Source organism: Electrophorus electricus, chromosome 2, assembly GCF_041902795.1.
Source record: "Electrophorus electricus isolate QZ-2024a chromosome 2, ASM4190279v1, whole genome shotgun sequence".
Lineage (NCBI taxonomy): Eukaryota > Metazoa > Chordata > Actinopteri > Gymnotiformes > Gymnotidae > Electrophorus > Electrophorus electricus.
The window spans coordinates 18,732,501-18,750,000 of record NC_137498.1 but is presented as its reverse complement, the minus strand read 5'-3'; the positions used below and the strand labels follow the sequence as shown (position 1 = coordinate 18,750,000).

The following is a 17,500-nucleotide window of genomic DNA, read 5'->3' as shown; positions in this document are numbered from 1 at the left end:
AAAAAAGACCCCAAATGTGTCAAATCATCATTTCACAGTCATGTCTTTGCCCTTCTGTATATAGCCACACTGCACAACAAACATGTACTGACCTCAGTGAGTTGGTGTGAGGTCTACCATCCTGAGCTCTGGAAACAGCTCCTGAATAGCAATGTCCAGAAGCACATAAGTCATCTAAAATGCAGACAGAGAGAAAAAGAGAAGAGCGGGTAGTAATGTAGAATATGTTGAGCATGATGCATTGTGCAGTAAGTGATGAGTAAGTATTAGCAACTCCACATCATTCCCAGTACCTGTTTGTTGAGCAGGGGTTGCTGTATCCCGCTGAAGAGCAGCTGGACGCCCTCATATTGGTTCTCCTCTCCCATGCACTTTACTACCATATCTAACACCAAATCAGTTACATTAGTGACACTGGTGCACTGAGTCAAGTCATAAGTGAAAATGAGGCTGTTGGGGGATGTGTTTGATAAATTAGGACAGCCACATCATTACTAGCATATGCAACATTAATTGTGCATATAAGACAATGGCCTGACACCAACTTTTCCTGTACAGGATACAAAACCATGAGTCATTGACATTATTCTAGTGTGTCAGTGCAAACCTGGTAGGTAGCCCATCATCTCTTGAAAGGTTTGCTTGGCTCTCCTCCGCTTGTCCTCTGGTGAGCGTTCTTCATTTGTCTCACAGAACACGGCATCTGGAAAAGGGGTTTGACAACTTTAAGACATTACAGCCACATGGAATGAAAAACAATTAAAGGTCTTTCTAAACAATAAATGCCCCAACCAACTCCTACTGACTGCTACAGCCAACCTCAGCCTCAATAAATTACACATGATCCTCTCTCTCCTGTTGTAGACCAGACATTTTCAGGGTCCAGCAGAGCACCACTTCCACCCAGCACATCACCACAGTGGGCTGAAAGAGCCCAGTGTTGTCAGTATTGGTTTAAATTGGCCTTGCTGGTTAGCAAATTTCCATAACTGAAGGACTTATCTGTTAGCACAACTTTTTAACTTAAGGACTTGGCAATGATAATGCAAATAAGAGAAAGAGTTAGCAAGGGTAAAAAAAAAAAACACCAGCAGAACAGTTCATCCAATAACATATATAGCATATTCTTAAGAATAATTCTGTCTGTTGATCAGGCAGTATACATTGGTAGATACAGGGTTATGCCTAAGAAGTACACACACTCCCCTGCAGACACACCCCAACACACCTCTGAGTAGGGTGATGAGGGAGATGAGGCGGTGCTCTTGCAGGATCTTGTCCAGTTTGGACTGAAGGTAGTGTTCCATGTATGCCTCCAGGGTCCTCTTAAACAGTATACGGCCCCCACACATCATGTGGTGCACCCAGTCAGGTATGCGGAAAACCACACGACCTGACACAAGGACCCAACACATAGCCATGCACACACACACAGAAACACACACACACACGCGCGCAAACACACACAGTCAGTCACCCAGGTGCTTGAATTGTGTGCATTGAACCACTTGGGCTGCTCTACCCTGGTGAAACCCAATCAGAAATGCTGTGTATTACAACAGAAGTAGAAGTAGGAGTGAAAGTAGAACAGAAGAATACATACTAGGGTTATTTTGAATGTACTCAAGATGGACAGGAACTGTAACTAAAAGATGGTGGGTTTAACAAACTTCTCCATACATCAACAACAAAAAAGTTACATCATCCTTTCTATGATAAGGTTTCGGTGCGGATTCCAGCAGGAATACTGGGATGCCTGATGCACTTCAATCATGCTCTTCAGGAATTGCAAACTGTTTGATAGAGGGTCCATTCTTAGTCTCAGACTCCCAAAGCCATGAGATTAAAAGTCCCTTTTCCCTTGTAGAACCAATCAAAGAATCCCTATGTCATTAAGCCATCTCATGCGAATGGTTTTGCGGCTCTGAGCATGGTTAGCTAACCATCCTGAGAAAGCTTGGTCAGCAAGTGCGTAAGCGTTCCGTGCCAAATTGTGTTTGTGTGGAAATGTGATAGGAGTGTTTACAGGCTGCACTCAAAATTGTTTGGCCCTGCAGTGGAAAAGAGCCTATAGATATGCTAGCATAAATTTGAAAATGATCAAATTTCAAAGGGGCTTTGCATGAACTGTACAGTCTTTGAACAGGGCTGAGGTCTGGACTCCTCGACACTGGTACTTACCAACATACATCATGTAGTCATAAACCCCCTCCATCTCCATGACCTCCATGAAGAAGTTCTGTTTGTACTTCCTGTTTGTGCTGTCTGGCTGGTCGGCATTGTTTTTGTAAAGGTCATTGTATAGCTAAAGGGTCAGAAACACAAACAGGTTCCAGGGAAAAACTGTGGAATCAGTGGGGTTTTAGCTTTTAGCAGCTTTACTACTGGAAAAAAACAACAACTTCAAAACAGAATGTTAAAATGACATCACCAAACAGAACCAGCCAATCCTCAACCACAGTGTTTCATGGGAATGGTTGTATATACCTTACTGTTCTTTAGAGTAGTCCTTCCCAACCCAATCCTCAGTTACTGCCATACAGTCCACATTTTTTAACCTCCCAGCACAGCTCTACCAGGTACTGAGAGCCCTTAACTCCTGCTTGGTTCAGATGGGCTGGGAGCTGGGCACACCTTAAACATGTACCGTCTATTGGTCCCCAAGGACTGGACTGAACTATGCTGCTCTAAATAATTGTATTGAGGATGTGGGAGAGAGTAGTCAGTGTTGTAGGGTACGTACCTTGGCTGTGGGGCTGGGGATGGTGACTTCAGGACGACTCGGCCTGGGCTTGGGAGAGTCGCATGAGATGAAGAAGGACTGCAGAAACGGCTCAAGATTCTGCCCTTTCTATATAAGCACAAGACAGACAGACACACACAGACACACACAGACACACACAGACACACACAGACACACACAGACACACACAGACACCACTAATCTTTGGAGACAACCCTACAGCTGATGCGCTTTAATGTTTGCTATTTGGAAAAAATGTTCTCTCATGGTGGATGCTACTTGTCTCAATCCACAGTGTTAACATGCATTTGTATATCTTAACATTTACCTCCTTCATAAGTTTCCCTGGTACTGATTTGAAAATCCTTCCTAAAGAACATAAACACAGAGAAGGCATGAATTTTGGCAAATGTAACACAGCATATACAAAAACCATACAGGTGCATTTTAATGACAGGGGCCCAGCTCATAATAAACAATGCTATCGGTGCTGCAGGAACACAGGTGAGCCCGTGAGCAAAAACAACAGGCACAAATAAAACTGAAGGACTGCAGGCTTAACAGGGCTTGTTTGGTGGCCATTTGGTGGTCATGGGTGATTGGAAATGTAGTTTTTCCTTACCCAAATTAACATCAGGCAACATCTTTTCAAGAAACTGTGTCTCCATGCTGTGAGGAGAAAGGAAGTCAGCCAGAAGCTGACTGTTACTCAGCTCAGGGCGCCCCAACAAGTTCTGCAAACACAACCACACATACGCACACACATGCATGCATGCACAAACACGCACGCACAAAAACATATGACGTCAATAAACCGCTACATCTCTTTAGCAAACAGATGATTACATGCATGCACACAACTCAGAAACAATATAACAAGAGAAGGAATTTGTGATTTTACAACAAGTATGTTGCAGTCAAAATATATGCAGTGTGTCCCCTTCAACTTCTTGTCAACAATCAGCATGTACAACTAAGGGGCTCAGAAGACATTCAAAGCAAATCATCAAATGGGAAGCAGCTACCTGTAGGTATCCCTCAAATTCACCTCTCTTAGAGGTTAAGAACTCAAAGTTTTTTGGTCCTATAATTCTTTTGGAAGGAAGCTGTGCATCCTGGAATGAACCTATAAAAGAGAGAAGGATATGAACTGTAGAGGAAAGAACCTGACTGTGTTAAACATCTACCAAACAAGAGTGTGAGAGAGAGAGAGAGATAGACAGATAGACAGATAGATAGATAGATAGATAGATAGATAGATAGATAGATAGATAGATAGATAGATAGATAGATAGATAGATAGATAGATAGATAGATAGATAGATAGATAGATAGATGTCTTCCTTACCATGGAACTCAGTGAGTTTGGACTCAAGGACATAAAATTCAAGGTATCTCCTGTAAACAGACCACTTTTCTGCCTCATGACCCACTGGAAAGAAGGGAAACAAACGAATTTCCGAAACTCTTTCCACATAATAGCCAATGGAGCTAGACCTTGATGGCTTGGTGTGTGGAAAATCTGAAAGCAGACAGGCTCTGTTCCACCACAATACGCACTGTATACATCAGTACCTCATTTACTTAATTAACTCATCAACCAACTTATCAGCTCTGATGAACTGAAAGAAATGAATGAATGTGCCAACGTCCTGATACAGGCCACATTGTGTGTGGAGCGCGTCAGAGATGGCGGGCAGGTGGACAGGCACCAGGGGGGGAATCACGCGCCTTACCAGGCTGACGGTCGTGACGTTCCACGTCAATGCAGAAGACGGGCACCCGCTCCTTCTTGGCTTCATCTTCATAAAAGTCTATATACGGGATAGAGATGGTCCAAGCAGACAGGTTCCGTTGCACCCCCGGGGTAGAGACCACTTCTGCTGGGGCGGGGGCATCATCCTCCACCACCACGGTGCCCTCCTCAACCTCATTCACACCCACACACAAAATCTAGTCACACACGTTCCCCCACCCCCCATAATTCATGCTATAATTCAAAAAGAACCTCAATTTCAAAACAATACACCATCACAGTCAGTACATTTTTTGAGGTTTAAGTATACAATAAAACATACTTTTCATCAAACCTTTTCAAGTATTTTCCAGTTATTGTCTTCCTTTAACAGAACATACAACAGAAGGGAGGCTTACATTTATACAAATACACCTTCACACATTCATCAGTTCAACAAAAATCAAAACTTGGATTTAATATAATAATCAACATCATTCAAATCTAAATACTTCTTTTTGCATGTTATGGGAGGAAGACCATTTTCTTGTTACATACATTTCATCTATTATATCCATCCAATAAGAGTGGAAGGCTTCAACCTTTGTCTTTTTTTCTCTTTCTTTTTTTTGCTGATATAGGAGCATGACAATCAGCTTCCGATTCTTGCTATTACATTATGTGAATAACATATTACTTATGTACATCACATGAGAAATGAATATAATTTACAGACATAGCTTCTACATTTCTATGCATCACCATCCAATAGTGTGCAAGAACCCTGCAACCCCAAAACACATGCGAATGGTTCACATCATTTAGCTTGCAGTATCTAAAATACTGTAACCTGTCATCCAAGGTGTCTGGGGTAAGGGTGTGACAAAAAAGGGCAAAAAAATATTTTCCCATGACAGTGTCACAATTTCCATGTTTTTCTATCATTTCCTATCATCATTAAAAGTGTTACAGTGGCAAAAAAAAGTATCAAATAAACTAGTTTATTGTTCTTCTAAGTCACGCGTATAGACAAATAAAAAGTACTACAGCTAATAATACACATTATAAAACTATTATAATCTTTCATGTCTTTACTGTGCATTGGTAGAACCACCTATGGCACCAACAACTCAAGCAACGGCTTTTGGAAGCTTTGGAGCAGATGTGTTCATGAGAAATTTAATTTGCAATTTCCTTAAGGATCAATAAAGTGTCATCTTATTCTCACAAAAGAGTTTTGGCATAATAATAATAATAATTTTTCGCTTGTCTGGAGGGATCACCTCTCCAGAGGTCATTTGTAGAAGATTTACTTCAGTGTTTAGAGCATTTGTCCTGCTGCATGCCCAGACTTCTAAATGAACTCCAGCTGGTGGACAGCCACCCTGGACCCGTTCCTGATGACTCTGGACATTCATGTTTCCATCTTTGATGATGGCCTGCAGTCCAGGCCCCCAGGCAACACCGCAGCCACAAATTATAACTACACTATACTTTACTGTTAGGATCAGGTTTTCATGTTTGCATGCAGTTCCCATAGTTCTGTGTTCTTCCTGAACAATTCAACCTCAGTGTCACCACTCTACAAAACATTTTCCCTGTAGTGTTTTGGAGCTCTTTGGAGAATTTGAGGCATGCAGCAATGGTTTTTTTTTTTTTTTTCTGGAGAGCAGGGGTCATCATGAATCCTACCGTGGACTCTGACCCTGTCCAGTGTCTCATGAACAAAGCTTGGGAGGAACCAAGGCTCCAAAGGGAGGCAATGTCTTCAGGTTTTTATACCACAGATGACAAACAAACATCACAATAAATACACTCCCTTTTTGCTTGCTAAATATATGAATAGATCCCCTAAAAACCTAACTACCATAAATAACAATTGAAGGCAGATATCTTCTGTCGAAGCCATTAAGCCTGGAGGTTCATGCACTTTATGAAACCTACTCTGTGGATGTCGGATATAAATTCAATTCAAGAACAACATATAATTTTGGGGGGTTATTACTTGAACAGATTGTGTTTGTTCTTTACTGTAACTTAGATGAAAAGAAGACCATATTTTAAATTGCCGTTACACATAAATGCAAGGAATTCACATACTTTTTCTTGCCACTGTATACACTGAGAGTCAACTCTTTTAGGTACACTTACTCTAGAGCTGTACCCAACAGGCTGTGAGTACATAGAACCAGCTGAAAAATATAAGTATAGCCATAGAGTGGATCTACCTAGTAAAGTGATCATTTAGTGCATGTTCACCGGTGAAAATTACACATTCCCTACAAAAAGTTGTCATGGGAAAGATTTACTAAAACTTGCTGAATAAAGCTGCATCATACCTAATACCAAGCCTAATAACACCCAGTTTACTTCACAAAGGAGCCAGTGTGGGGGGGTTTTTCCCACTCAGAACTTTTCTCAGTCCAGCCCATGAATTCAATTCAAGTATGTAGAGCCAAACCTTTAAGATTTACCTCAACAACTCTGACATGCCCTTATAAATGAATACTAAATGTCACTTATGTGGCACTGGTGTGAGTGGAAGATTTGTTTTGATTGCAGTTCCACATTATTAGAACCCATTTTCAAACTACTACCTGAAACATATTTTACTTGGAGTGGCTGCAAGGCATCAAAAAACGCTAACGTACAACCAAAAATGCAAACACATCACTGAATCTCAGTGAGTTTTTTAAAACTCATCTAGGCTTAGATGTACAGATGGAGAATGAGTGGAGAATGCCTGTAATGTAGAAGCCCTTACACTACAAGAATCACTCCCAATAACTGCCTTACTGACTTATTCTAGCAAATAGCAGAATAAATATAGTTGTGGCTTGCTTGGCTTGGTTTTTCTGTAAAACTTTCATCTCAAATCATCTTCTGTCATTTTTCTTGGACACCACCATGACTGTGAACTAGAACTAGCTGAAATTCATTCAGCTACAAATATGAACGCATATGAAGCAGCCACCCCATATTTGTCAGATTTTAATCAAACCAAACTGGCTGCATTTGTGCTGGTTTGTGCTGTTTCGAATGAGAGCGGTTTGGTTCAAATCTGAGACATACATGGTGCCCAAGTTCTCAGGGCTTGTGATTACAGTTCCTAGGGCCCTGATTACATTTCCTATGAGCCTGACCTTGGGCCTATTTTTATTTTTGCTCCACAATCATTTCTGGTGATTTCAATCCCAGAAACACCTTGTCTCCATGTTTATAATAGCCCTGGCATGCCTTTTTATCAGACATACCTGCTAAAAGGTCTATCGGTAGCTCAGACAGAGAAAAACCTTGGTTGGCCTGGCTTGAAAATCATTGCAGGGTTTGAAACTGGAAAATCTGCTGCATTCTGCTATGTGCTTCACCAATAATGAATTATGTCACATGGAGCAAATTATGCTTCATGTCTCTCTTTTGCTTATTGCTGATTGTAATGTATACTTTGATGCCATGTTATTTGAATAGACCCTTGAGCCATCATTGTATACATTTTGGTAATATTATTGTGGCTTCACATAAGGTTTTTTTTATATACCGCTGTTTGTGGCATAGTATGGTGGACCAACAAGTCAGCAACCAGTGACAACATTTAGGGGATGACGGTGCAACAGCGCAATAGGATGCATCAAAAACTGCATACTACCATCTGAAATAGTACATCAAAATAAAGGACAGAGTTTATATATTTTTAGAGTATATATAAATAGATGCTCTACTGGATTAAGATCTGAGGATTGTGAAGCCCAGGGAATCAAGGAAAAATACCTGTCATTTTCCTGGAACTATAGAGTAAACAGCGGCCATGAAGGGATAAACCTGGTTGGCCACAATGTTTAGGTAAGCTCTAGTGTCCAAACGTCCATCCACAGGTATCAGAGGACCCAGGGTGTGCAAAGAAAACATTCCTCACACAATTACTTCACCTCCACCACCCTGAATTGTTGACACCTGACAGGAAGCGTTTGCTGCTTGCACCAAATTCTGACCCACCAGCATGGTGCAACCAAAATATGGATTCCTCTGACCAGACGATGTTTTTACAGATCCAATTTTTACACTCTTTTGCCCATTGGAGTTTCGCCTATGTTTTCCTTAGACATCAAAGGCACTTGAACAGGTTATCTGCCGTTATAGCCCACCTGTGCTAAGGAACAGCACATTCAGACACGTTACTTGGAGCACCAGCATGGGATTTGGCTGCAGTTTGCTTGACTGTGTACCATCTGTTCGTCAGATCAGTGGACATCCTCCTCTGACCCCTCTTGTCTACAAGTGTTTTACACCCATACCATTGCCTTTCACCCAGCTGTTTCTCCTCGATCACACCATTCTCAGTATACTCAACATCAGTGCATGAGAAAACCACACAAGGTTGGCAGTTTTGGAAATGCGAGCCACAACTAGTCTAGCACTGAAGATCATGCCACATTTGAAGTCACTCGGATTATTCGATTTTCCCATTCTAATGTGGATTCACACTGAAACTGATCCACAAAAAAGCTGTACTCCGAGGTGACGTGTCTAGTTCCCATACAGTGACACTCCAATCATGAAAAGGCAGGGGTCTCTAATAAAGTGGGGCCTTTCAGTGTACGTTTCGCACTTTCTGACAAGGTATTAAAAACTAGTGTGTGTGTGTGTGTGTGTGTGTGTGTGTGTGTGTGTGTGTGTGTGTGTGTGTGTGTGTGTCACCTGGTCCTCTTCACCCTCGACCATGGCATAATTGGGTACCATGGCTCCTTCCATGGTGGTGCTCTTAAAAACTCCCTTCAGTTTACTGCCAATGCGGCCGATCCCAAACGAATCCCCCCGCTTAGGTGCCATCCTGCACATGCACAAAACACATGCTTTATTATTACAGAAAAAGTCCCTGTCACATTTCCCTTGAAATATGTGCACCACAAGTCATCAAACAGAGGTTGAAATAACAGAAATATGTCATGAGAAAGGCTGATTATAAAGTACTGAAAATGTAAACTAATGGTGTTTTATAGAAGTGCCTTTAATATAGTTATAACACACTGCGTAAGGGTTTTTAGCAGGGTAGCATCACATGAACAATAATTTCGCATGCAAATGTTTACAACCAAACTTGTGCAAAAAAAAAAAAAAGAGAGACAAAAGGCAAAAGCAGACAAACAGAATCCAAGGCATTCAAATAGAAGCATGCTGGCTTGTTGGGGCAGAGCACACATATCCCCCGGGAAGACCGCATGGCCCCACATGCTGATCTCAGAACAGTTTCTCTTCTCAAAAACCCTCATCTTTAGTAGTGAGCCAGATGTTATGTCAATGAAATGATGGTTGTCCTCTAGCTTCTATTCATTAATAAGTACAAGTTTTGACTAAACACTGTAAGAGAAAAAGGTTAACAGGTCTGAGATCAGTTTTCAGGAGCCGCATGAATAGCCATGGCAAAACGCAGGCAGCCTGACTCACTTCAGTGAGGTAGGGAGGGACTTTACATTTCTGGGTCGCCTTTTTAGGATGGATTTGATCGATGGGGAACCTGATGTGGGTAGGGGTTGCTTGTGGACGGACACAGACTTGTGGTCATTAATGTTAGCCATCCCTGGGGGAGTGGAGTCTGAGCTACAGGGAGGACGTCGGGGAAGGGGGGAGGTAGGGGGACGACATTTAACATACGTCCACCATGCGCGAGAGGCACACAAGTCAGTCCAGGGCACCACTAAGTGCTTCCTGGCCATGAATAGGGACTTTTACAATAAACTGTCCAATAAATTACAATGGTTCTGTCAGCTCCAGTGACCAACTTGCTTACAGTACATACCAAAATTAAAGGAGGTGTTCTGAAGACAGAAAGGGCCAGATTTATTAAGAAGCATTCAAGACGTTCAGTGCGGGCTAAAACTTATCGGTCACAGGTGACTTAAGTTAATTTATCATGACCTACCACTTATGTGATATCTTTCACAAACTGGCTCAAATATATAGCAGAGCCAACAATATAGGACCCACCTAGAACCGACTTTGACCAGCGGGAAAGAGGGAATGATTTCCAACGATAGGTGTGATTACTTAAGGAACCAAGCTATTGTGTAGAAATCCACCTTGGACGCCAAAGTCTTGTCATTGTGCTAATGGAAACTGTACATAACATCCCACAGTGTGCTTCTCAGCACATCATCGCCCTCTGGCGAACAGCCAGAACGGACTTTTGGCGTCATCTTTTATAATGCAAGTTGGTAGTTATTACAATTTTATTACCTAATTTTCTAGCAAGTGAAAGAGAGTAATTCTCTTGCGAAATAGCCTCTCTCTGCTCACAACCTCTTTGTGTTCTTGTAATTGCTTAACTCCTACTCTTTGGCGGAGAAAAAAAACCCCCCAAAAAAAACATGTAGAACTTTTCCAACCAGTTCACATCAGTGAATCTCTGCGGGTTGTTAATTTGCACAAATCTCCCCCCTAATCAATAGCACCACTCCTTAAATTGCATGTTCATGAAGTGGGAGGCACTAAAACATGGCTCAGGGTTCACCTCGTCTTCGCTGCAGCTCTGATAAATCAGCTGACTGCTTCTGTGCAAAATGCTTAGTAAAGCTGGCCCAAGCAGGACAGACAAGCACTCCAAAGGGTGGTGCGTTCAGCAGAGCGCATCACTCATATGGAACTTCCTGACCTGCAGAGCATCTATTACAAGCGGTGCCAGACCATGGCCAGGAGGATTGTGAAGGACCCCACCCATCCCAATAATAGGCTCTTCTCTCTGTTGAGGTCAGGGAAGCGCTTTCGCTCCCTGAAGACCAAGACAGACACTGAAGAGGAGCTTCTTCCCAAAGGCCATTCAGGCCCTGAATCAGGGAAACTGATAAACTGTGGGGACCACCACCACCATGTAACTGTAAATATTCAATTGTATGCTGGAACTGTACATTGTGTACATACATTTATACATATCCATATATACATTGTACATTGTGTATATAAACATATACACATATTGTACATACATTGTTAATATATTTTGTATATATATAGATATATATTTCCCTACACACCCGTTTTTTTTCCTCAGTTTGGACAGAGCACTCAAACCATTTCACTGCGAGTTTTACTGTGTATGTGATAAATAAACCAAACTTGAAACACTTTGGTTCATGTCTATGGTGTCACTAGAGGCTCATTTTTTTATTTGCCTGTAAGACGCTTAGGCCTTCCTGCCTTTTTTCCACTCCACTTAAAGCTGCTCTTACACAGGCACAAAAAGACTCCCATGCAGACAGCTCTGAATACAATTAAACAAGATCTTGAAATGGTCCAGTGGATTCTGTGCCCCAGTCACCAGTGAACTAGCATCTTAAAGATCATACAATCAACTATACATGACCTGACCTGACTCATGACCTATTTAGACTAAAATCTGTTGACAGATGTGAAAATAAACAACAGAACACAATATTGCATAACATGCAAAAAAAAAAGAAAAGAAAAAGAAAAAAAAAGGTCCTACCAGTACTAGCCAACCCCGCCCATCAAAACCCACACAGAGTTCAGTTCCCATTCTAGTACAGTGCAGGCATTTGTTGACAGTTTTCAGCAGTAATGGGTCCTAAGATCCAGATATCCAAAACGGAAGTTGGAACAAAATGTGCCAGAGGGTGGAAGTCTGTGGGCTGTCCTGGATATCCTTAGTAGGTGAGGGTTCATCACACCACACCCTAAGCTGTCGTTACAGAAACATTATACTTGCGCTATATCTATTTAGAGTTTAGATAATGAGTCTAGTTACAGTCTGCAGATACTGCAGAAACTGTCATCCACAGACAAGTTAAAAAGTTCTGGCTTAGGTCAATAAAGAATCCCTGGGAGACGGACTATTACAGTGCTCCGAGAAATCATTTTGGCAGTTGTTACCACTCTTACTCATCCCAGCAGACAGTTGAATCAAGAGGTGCGAGGGATGCGTCCAATACATTTTCCAGGCCTCTGACAGAAAGGAGCATTTTCAAGGAACTTCTGCTGAAGTTGTGTTTGCTCGTGGCGTATGGGCACACTGGACTGCATTTAAGGCTAGTTTGGCAGGCATGCACTGGCAAGGGGTCAAAGGCACACGTCACACTGGCCAATAAGCATGCGGTTAAACTTACCTTATATCATCCATACTCAAATTCCTAGGATAACAGGTACAATGAGATTACTCTCAGACAGAGATGTGCACACGGCGCACGCACGCACATGCACACATGCATGCACAGACGCATACACACGTACACAGTCTCCCCCCCCCCCTCTCGCTCCTGTGCAAGACTTCATATGCCACTGTGACAAGCAGCACAAATAAACCTTGTGCTGCTCGCTGTTAATGCCCCTTTGGGACGTCACCCTGCAGTGTTGAGTTTTGTATAGACTCCAAAACACTAACTAAACTAAGACTACATTTTGAGCAATAATACAGCTACTTAGTAGTCTGCCCTACTATGTTCACAGATGAAACCAGGTAAATGTAAATTGAGAAAGCGGTGTTATTTCAGTGTGAAATAACACACACACTCACACACACTCACACACACTCACACACACTCACACACGTACAAACAGACACCCACAACACAGCAATGAGAGGAGGAATCATACCTGTTTAGTTTAGCAATCCTGGCAGGATATTCAGCGCCACACAGCAGGTAGGAGAAGTACTGCAGAGGAGGAAGAGGAGAGGATGTGTAACACAGGAACTCATTCATGCTCAGATACTTCAGATTTTCTAGACATTTTCAGTTTGTTGAACTGCTTCACTGTTGTAAAGTTGTATGTGGGTCCTTCTTAGGCGAGACCAAATCCATATCAGATCAGACCAGAAAGGATATAGGAGTTTAAGACCATAAATCCAAATCATTCAAATGCAACTTTATTTTTGTTGGGGGTGGATTTCTTTAGGCTTCTGTTTGATAGGTAGGTGATATATAGATGCAAGATGCCTGCACACTGTGGCATAAACAAACAAACAAGCAAATGTTTGCTGTATCCAGAAGGCTTTTATAGTAACTCACTATAACCCACAATGTTTACTGAAAATAAACTTTTAAATAAATTTTATGACAATATCTGTCATTAAAACATGACACAGAAAACTTGATAGGCTTATTTTTTGTGAAGAGAAACCAGACCTTTACTGTTTAATTAGAATCCTCAGCATGACACAGAAAACCAGAAATTCGTAGCTTGTGAGAGAACATGGTACACACATTCCCCATATTCTGAGATCAGTCTTGTTTGAGGTACAGTGGCATTTTTATGGGGGAACTTCAAAGTGAAGTTTAATGTGTGATTAATATGCCAAAAATGTTGAAATATGGAATAATTTAGACTCTGCTGTTGATTTCATGTGACAGGATTCCTTAGGCAGCCTAAGACTGTGAAATCAGATCCCTTACAGATCCCTCTATTGGGGCTGGACACTGTAGAGGAAATTACTCCATGGAAAATCATCTGAAGACTGAGGCTGGGACCTTCAAACAGTGCCAGGGAACTGGACTGACTACAAGAGAAAGTTAGACTGGTGACTCAGCCTATGTCGAGAAGAAGGCAGGCCATTGCAGTGTCCCTGCTGAGAATGCTTGTTTTGTTTTCCATTTGTTTTGTCTCCATTTCTAATCATGTAACTGGGTTTGCCACATATAGGTTTTTAAATAATGCCAGAAATGTAATAAAATACAAAGTATAAAATATTTACTACTTAGGGAATGTCCTTTGTATTCCAAATGGTAGTTACAGCCATGATCAGTCCCTTCCATGTTCTGTGTTTTCCCTGTCATGTGTTTGGTTCCGTTCCAGTTTCGTTTTGTCCCCTTGTTTCTAGTTCATGTGTGCCTTGGTCAGGGCTGTTCATTGTTTGAATGTTTGACTGTTTGAATTTGTGAATGGTTGTTTCTTTGTATTCCGTGCCTTTGTGTGTATCTTATCCTTCGTGTTTCCTAGCCTTAGTTATAGCCTGCTTCCCCGTTTGCCTTTGTGTGTGTGTTTGTTTTGTTAAGTCATATATTCTCATGCTCAACGTTACAGAATAAAAAGCCCAACAAGGACGCAGCAAGAGAGCGAGACTCTGGAAGGTGGTTTCGCGGAGATGAAACTCCGGCTGTTTCTACGCAGTCTGAGTTTGTTACATCTCAGCGCCACCAAACCAGAGACAGCAAATCCCCTGGCCCTACGGGTACACGGGCATCTCGTCGTTTCCGGAAAAAGCAGGATCACGTTTATTTTGATGACGACGAGATCCCAGGTAAGCGCCAAGAGTCTGTCCGTCTTGACCAACGCTGCAGGGGGAAGTGGCCTGCAGTGCAAGATGTGAGTAGGTGAAGTGAAAGCACAGATAACCTGTGTAAAGTCACTCGGTGGGTGCTCAAGCACAAATATGAGCTCTCCGTAGTTCATATGCGCCTTGAGAACTGCCAAGTACCTTGTCTGTTCCTCCAGGGTCACCCCACCAGTGTCTGTGGCTATCCCGCAAGCCACCCAGTATGCTCCTGTTCCTGGCGTGAGAGACGCTGCCTGTCCTGGTCCCGTTGTTTTTGCCTTCTCTGTTGCCTGGTTTTGTTTTTGCTCCTGTTGTGTTGTCTGTCCCTGTGCCCATTTCTGTGCCCATTCCGGTCCCTGTGCCCGTCCGTATGTCCGTTCTGGTGCCTGTGTCTGATTTTGTTCCTATTCCTTTGTCCCTGGCCTGGTATATTTTGAGTTTTTGTTTTCTTCATCCTTTTGTGCCTCCAGTCGTACCTCGTCGTTTGTTGTCTTTTGTTGTTTCTCCTCGGCCTCCCTCCCGGCACCTTTTTCGTCCTCGGTCCATTTCTGTTGTGGGATCTGTTTCTGCTCCCGCTTCCACATCCGCTGCCGCCGTTCATTGTTTGAATGTTTGACTGTTTGAAATTGTGAATGTATATCGTTAGGGTTGTTTCTTTGTATTCCGTGCCTTTGTGTTTATCTTAGCCTTCGTGCTTCCCATCCTTAGTTATAGCCTGCTTCCCCATTTGCCTTCGTGTGTTTGTTTTGTTTAGTCACGTATCTTCGTGCTCTCCACGTCGGCTCTATGACCCTGTACTGCCTAAGCGACTCTGATTTTGGATTTGCCCATAATAAATCTCGCTCCTCTCCACACATGCATCCGCCTCCTTACTGCTCAACGTTACAGAGCTAAGCAACATCTTTTCCTGTCTGTGGATCAGATAACGCTTGGTTTTGGCTGGTCTCGGGAAAAGAAATGTATGACAAGACTGGGACAATTAATACATTTCCTTGAGACCAGTCTCAAATAATACAGCTCCTCCAAGTTATTTGAATGTACAGTCCTCTTATCTAAATGCAGTTTTGCATTTAACCTCCTCTTTGTCATCTAAGTGCACATTGTGGGGGAAGACAAGGCTGAAGCTCACATTGGTCTCGGTGTGGCCGGGTCACTGTTTGTACAGACAACAGAGGGGCTTTGTCCCTGTCAGGTGGAGTTGCTTCAGCGGATAATGTCTGAACATGCTGTGGATTACCTCATCACTGTGGCAGAAGAGTGGGGTGAAGACGTTCTCTAACAGAGAGAGGACATGCTCATATGCCTCAAAGAGACAAGGCATGGTCTGCAGCTTCACCACGCCGGTATATGGCCCCTGTGCAACTACATGATGAGACAGAGGGAGACAAAGGGAGACATAGGGAGACAGAGGGAGGGAGAAGGATGGGGAGGAAAAAAAAAAAAGGAGGTCACAGGAAGACAGAGAATGAGAGGTCAGCTCAGTCTGAGTGTGGGGAATGAGCACCTGATTAACTGAATGAATGATGGAATGTAGAAGGACCATCTGAATGACAGAGTGAAGGAGTCAGAACAAAAACAGTGCTTTGGGAAAATGAAAACAACCTAGGAAAGTTTGAAGGTGGTTTCACTCTGAGGGCTACAGTTGTTGCACTCCAAGATAAATAAATGTGCACTCACTGTTGTGGATTTCCTCGATGATGAAAGGGTCGAAGCTGATCTTGTCGATGCTCTCCTCCAGGCAATACGTCTCATAAAGCTTCTGCACCTCCCTGTGGAGGTGCTGCATCTCAGAATCGCTGAGTTCTGGGTGCAGGATCTTATCATTGAACTCCTCTACACAAACACAGAGAAACAGAAAATACAAAAACAACAAATATTTAACCTCCATCATCAACCTCTAACAAGGAAACCCATCTTGTACAAGACACACATGCATAAGCAAGCACATACAGGACCGCAAATGCTTAACAGAGGTAAGCAAAATGAAGAATGAAGGCTAGTAAAAATGTACTTGCTTTTTATCACTTTGATCTTACTGCACTAATAAACATCTGTAGAGGAATCTACAGTTGGTGGCACTAAATATAGGCATACAATGGAGTTCAGTGCACAGGATACTGAGTAAGCCCATCAAAAGGTTTTAATTAACACAAAAGAACTGCAGAGGATCATGCTGGCATTCACAGTAGCATATATAATCTTAAGGGTGTGAAGCTTTTGAGAAGCCTGCATAATCATTCGTTCATATTCAGATACACTTAAACACACCAACCTCATTGTCCAGTGTACTGTGTAATTATAGACCTCGGCACATCAACAGACACAAAGATTAGGGCCTTACACATGCACGTCATTATACAGATAAACACACACTTAGAGCTCAATGTTATGTGTTATTACACACAGGATATGGCACAGGACCTTACTTAGTCCTATACATAAACAGACACACACACGGGCCCTCACCCACAGTGAGGCAGAATTGCAAAACGTGGACGGCTCCCTCCTGTTTCAGGAAACTCATGAAGTGGAATAACAGATCCTGCTGCTTACGAATCGTCTTCAGGTCCAGCTTTAGCACCTAACACACGCACCACATACAGGTACACACACACACACACACACACACACACACACACACACACACACACACACACACACACAGTTACAAACACACAAAGACACACACAGGCACAATCACATGCACAAGCACACACACACACACTCACACACACATACAAATGTACACACACAAAGACACACA

The 17,500-nt window shown here is 42.5% G+C and overlaps 1 protein-coding gene across 6 annotated transcripts in view; it reads right to left on the bottom strand.

The window, feature by feature from the left end:
• Positions 1–17,500, bottom strand: part of snx14 (sorting nexin 14) — a 25,401-nt gene that overhangs the window by 171 nt on the left and 7,730 nt on the right. For 3 of the 6 annotated variants that reach the window (XM_035528929.2, XM_035528930.2, XM_081695555.1), the window contains exons 13-29: positions 17,203–17,317; positions 16,414–16,569; positions 15,974–16,098; positions 13,080–13,138; positions 12,593–12,616; positions 9,174–9,306; positions 4,480–4,696; positions 4,092–4,175; positions 3,769–3,869; positions 3,366–3,477; positions 3,072–3,112; positions 2,744–2,851; positions 2,182–2,305; positions 1,229–1,393; positions 608–703; positions 294–385; positions 93–174 (exon numbers count right to left, since the gene is read on the bottom strand). In XM_035528929.2, the coding sequence (XP_035384822.1) occupies positions 94–174; positions 294–385; positions 608–703; positions 1,229–1,393; positions 2,182–2,305; positions 2,744–2,851; positions 3,072–3,112; positions 3,366–3,477; positions 3,769–3,869; positions 4,092–4,175; positions 4,480–4,696; positions 9,174–9,306; positions 12,593–12,616; positions 13,080–13,138; positions 15,974–16,098; positions 16,414–16,569; positions 17,203–17,317 (1,833 nt within the window). In that variant the 3' untranslated portion in view covers position 93. The remainder of the gene's footprint in view (positions 1–92; positions 175–293; positions 386–607; positions 704–1,228; positions 1,394–2,181; positions 2,306–2,743; positions 2,852–3,071; positions 3,113–3,365; positions 3,478–3,768; positions 3,870–4,091; positions 4,176–4,479; positions 4,697–9,173; positions 9,307–12,592; positions 12,617–13,079; positions 13,139–15,973; positions 16,099–16,413; positions 16,570–17,202; positions 17,318–17,500) is intronic. The other 3 variants (XM_035528931.2, XM_035528932.2, XM_035528933.2) reach the window with 3 other exon arrangements.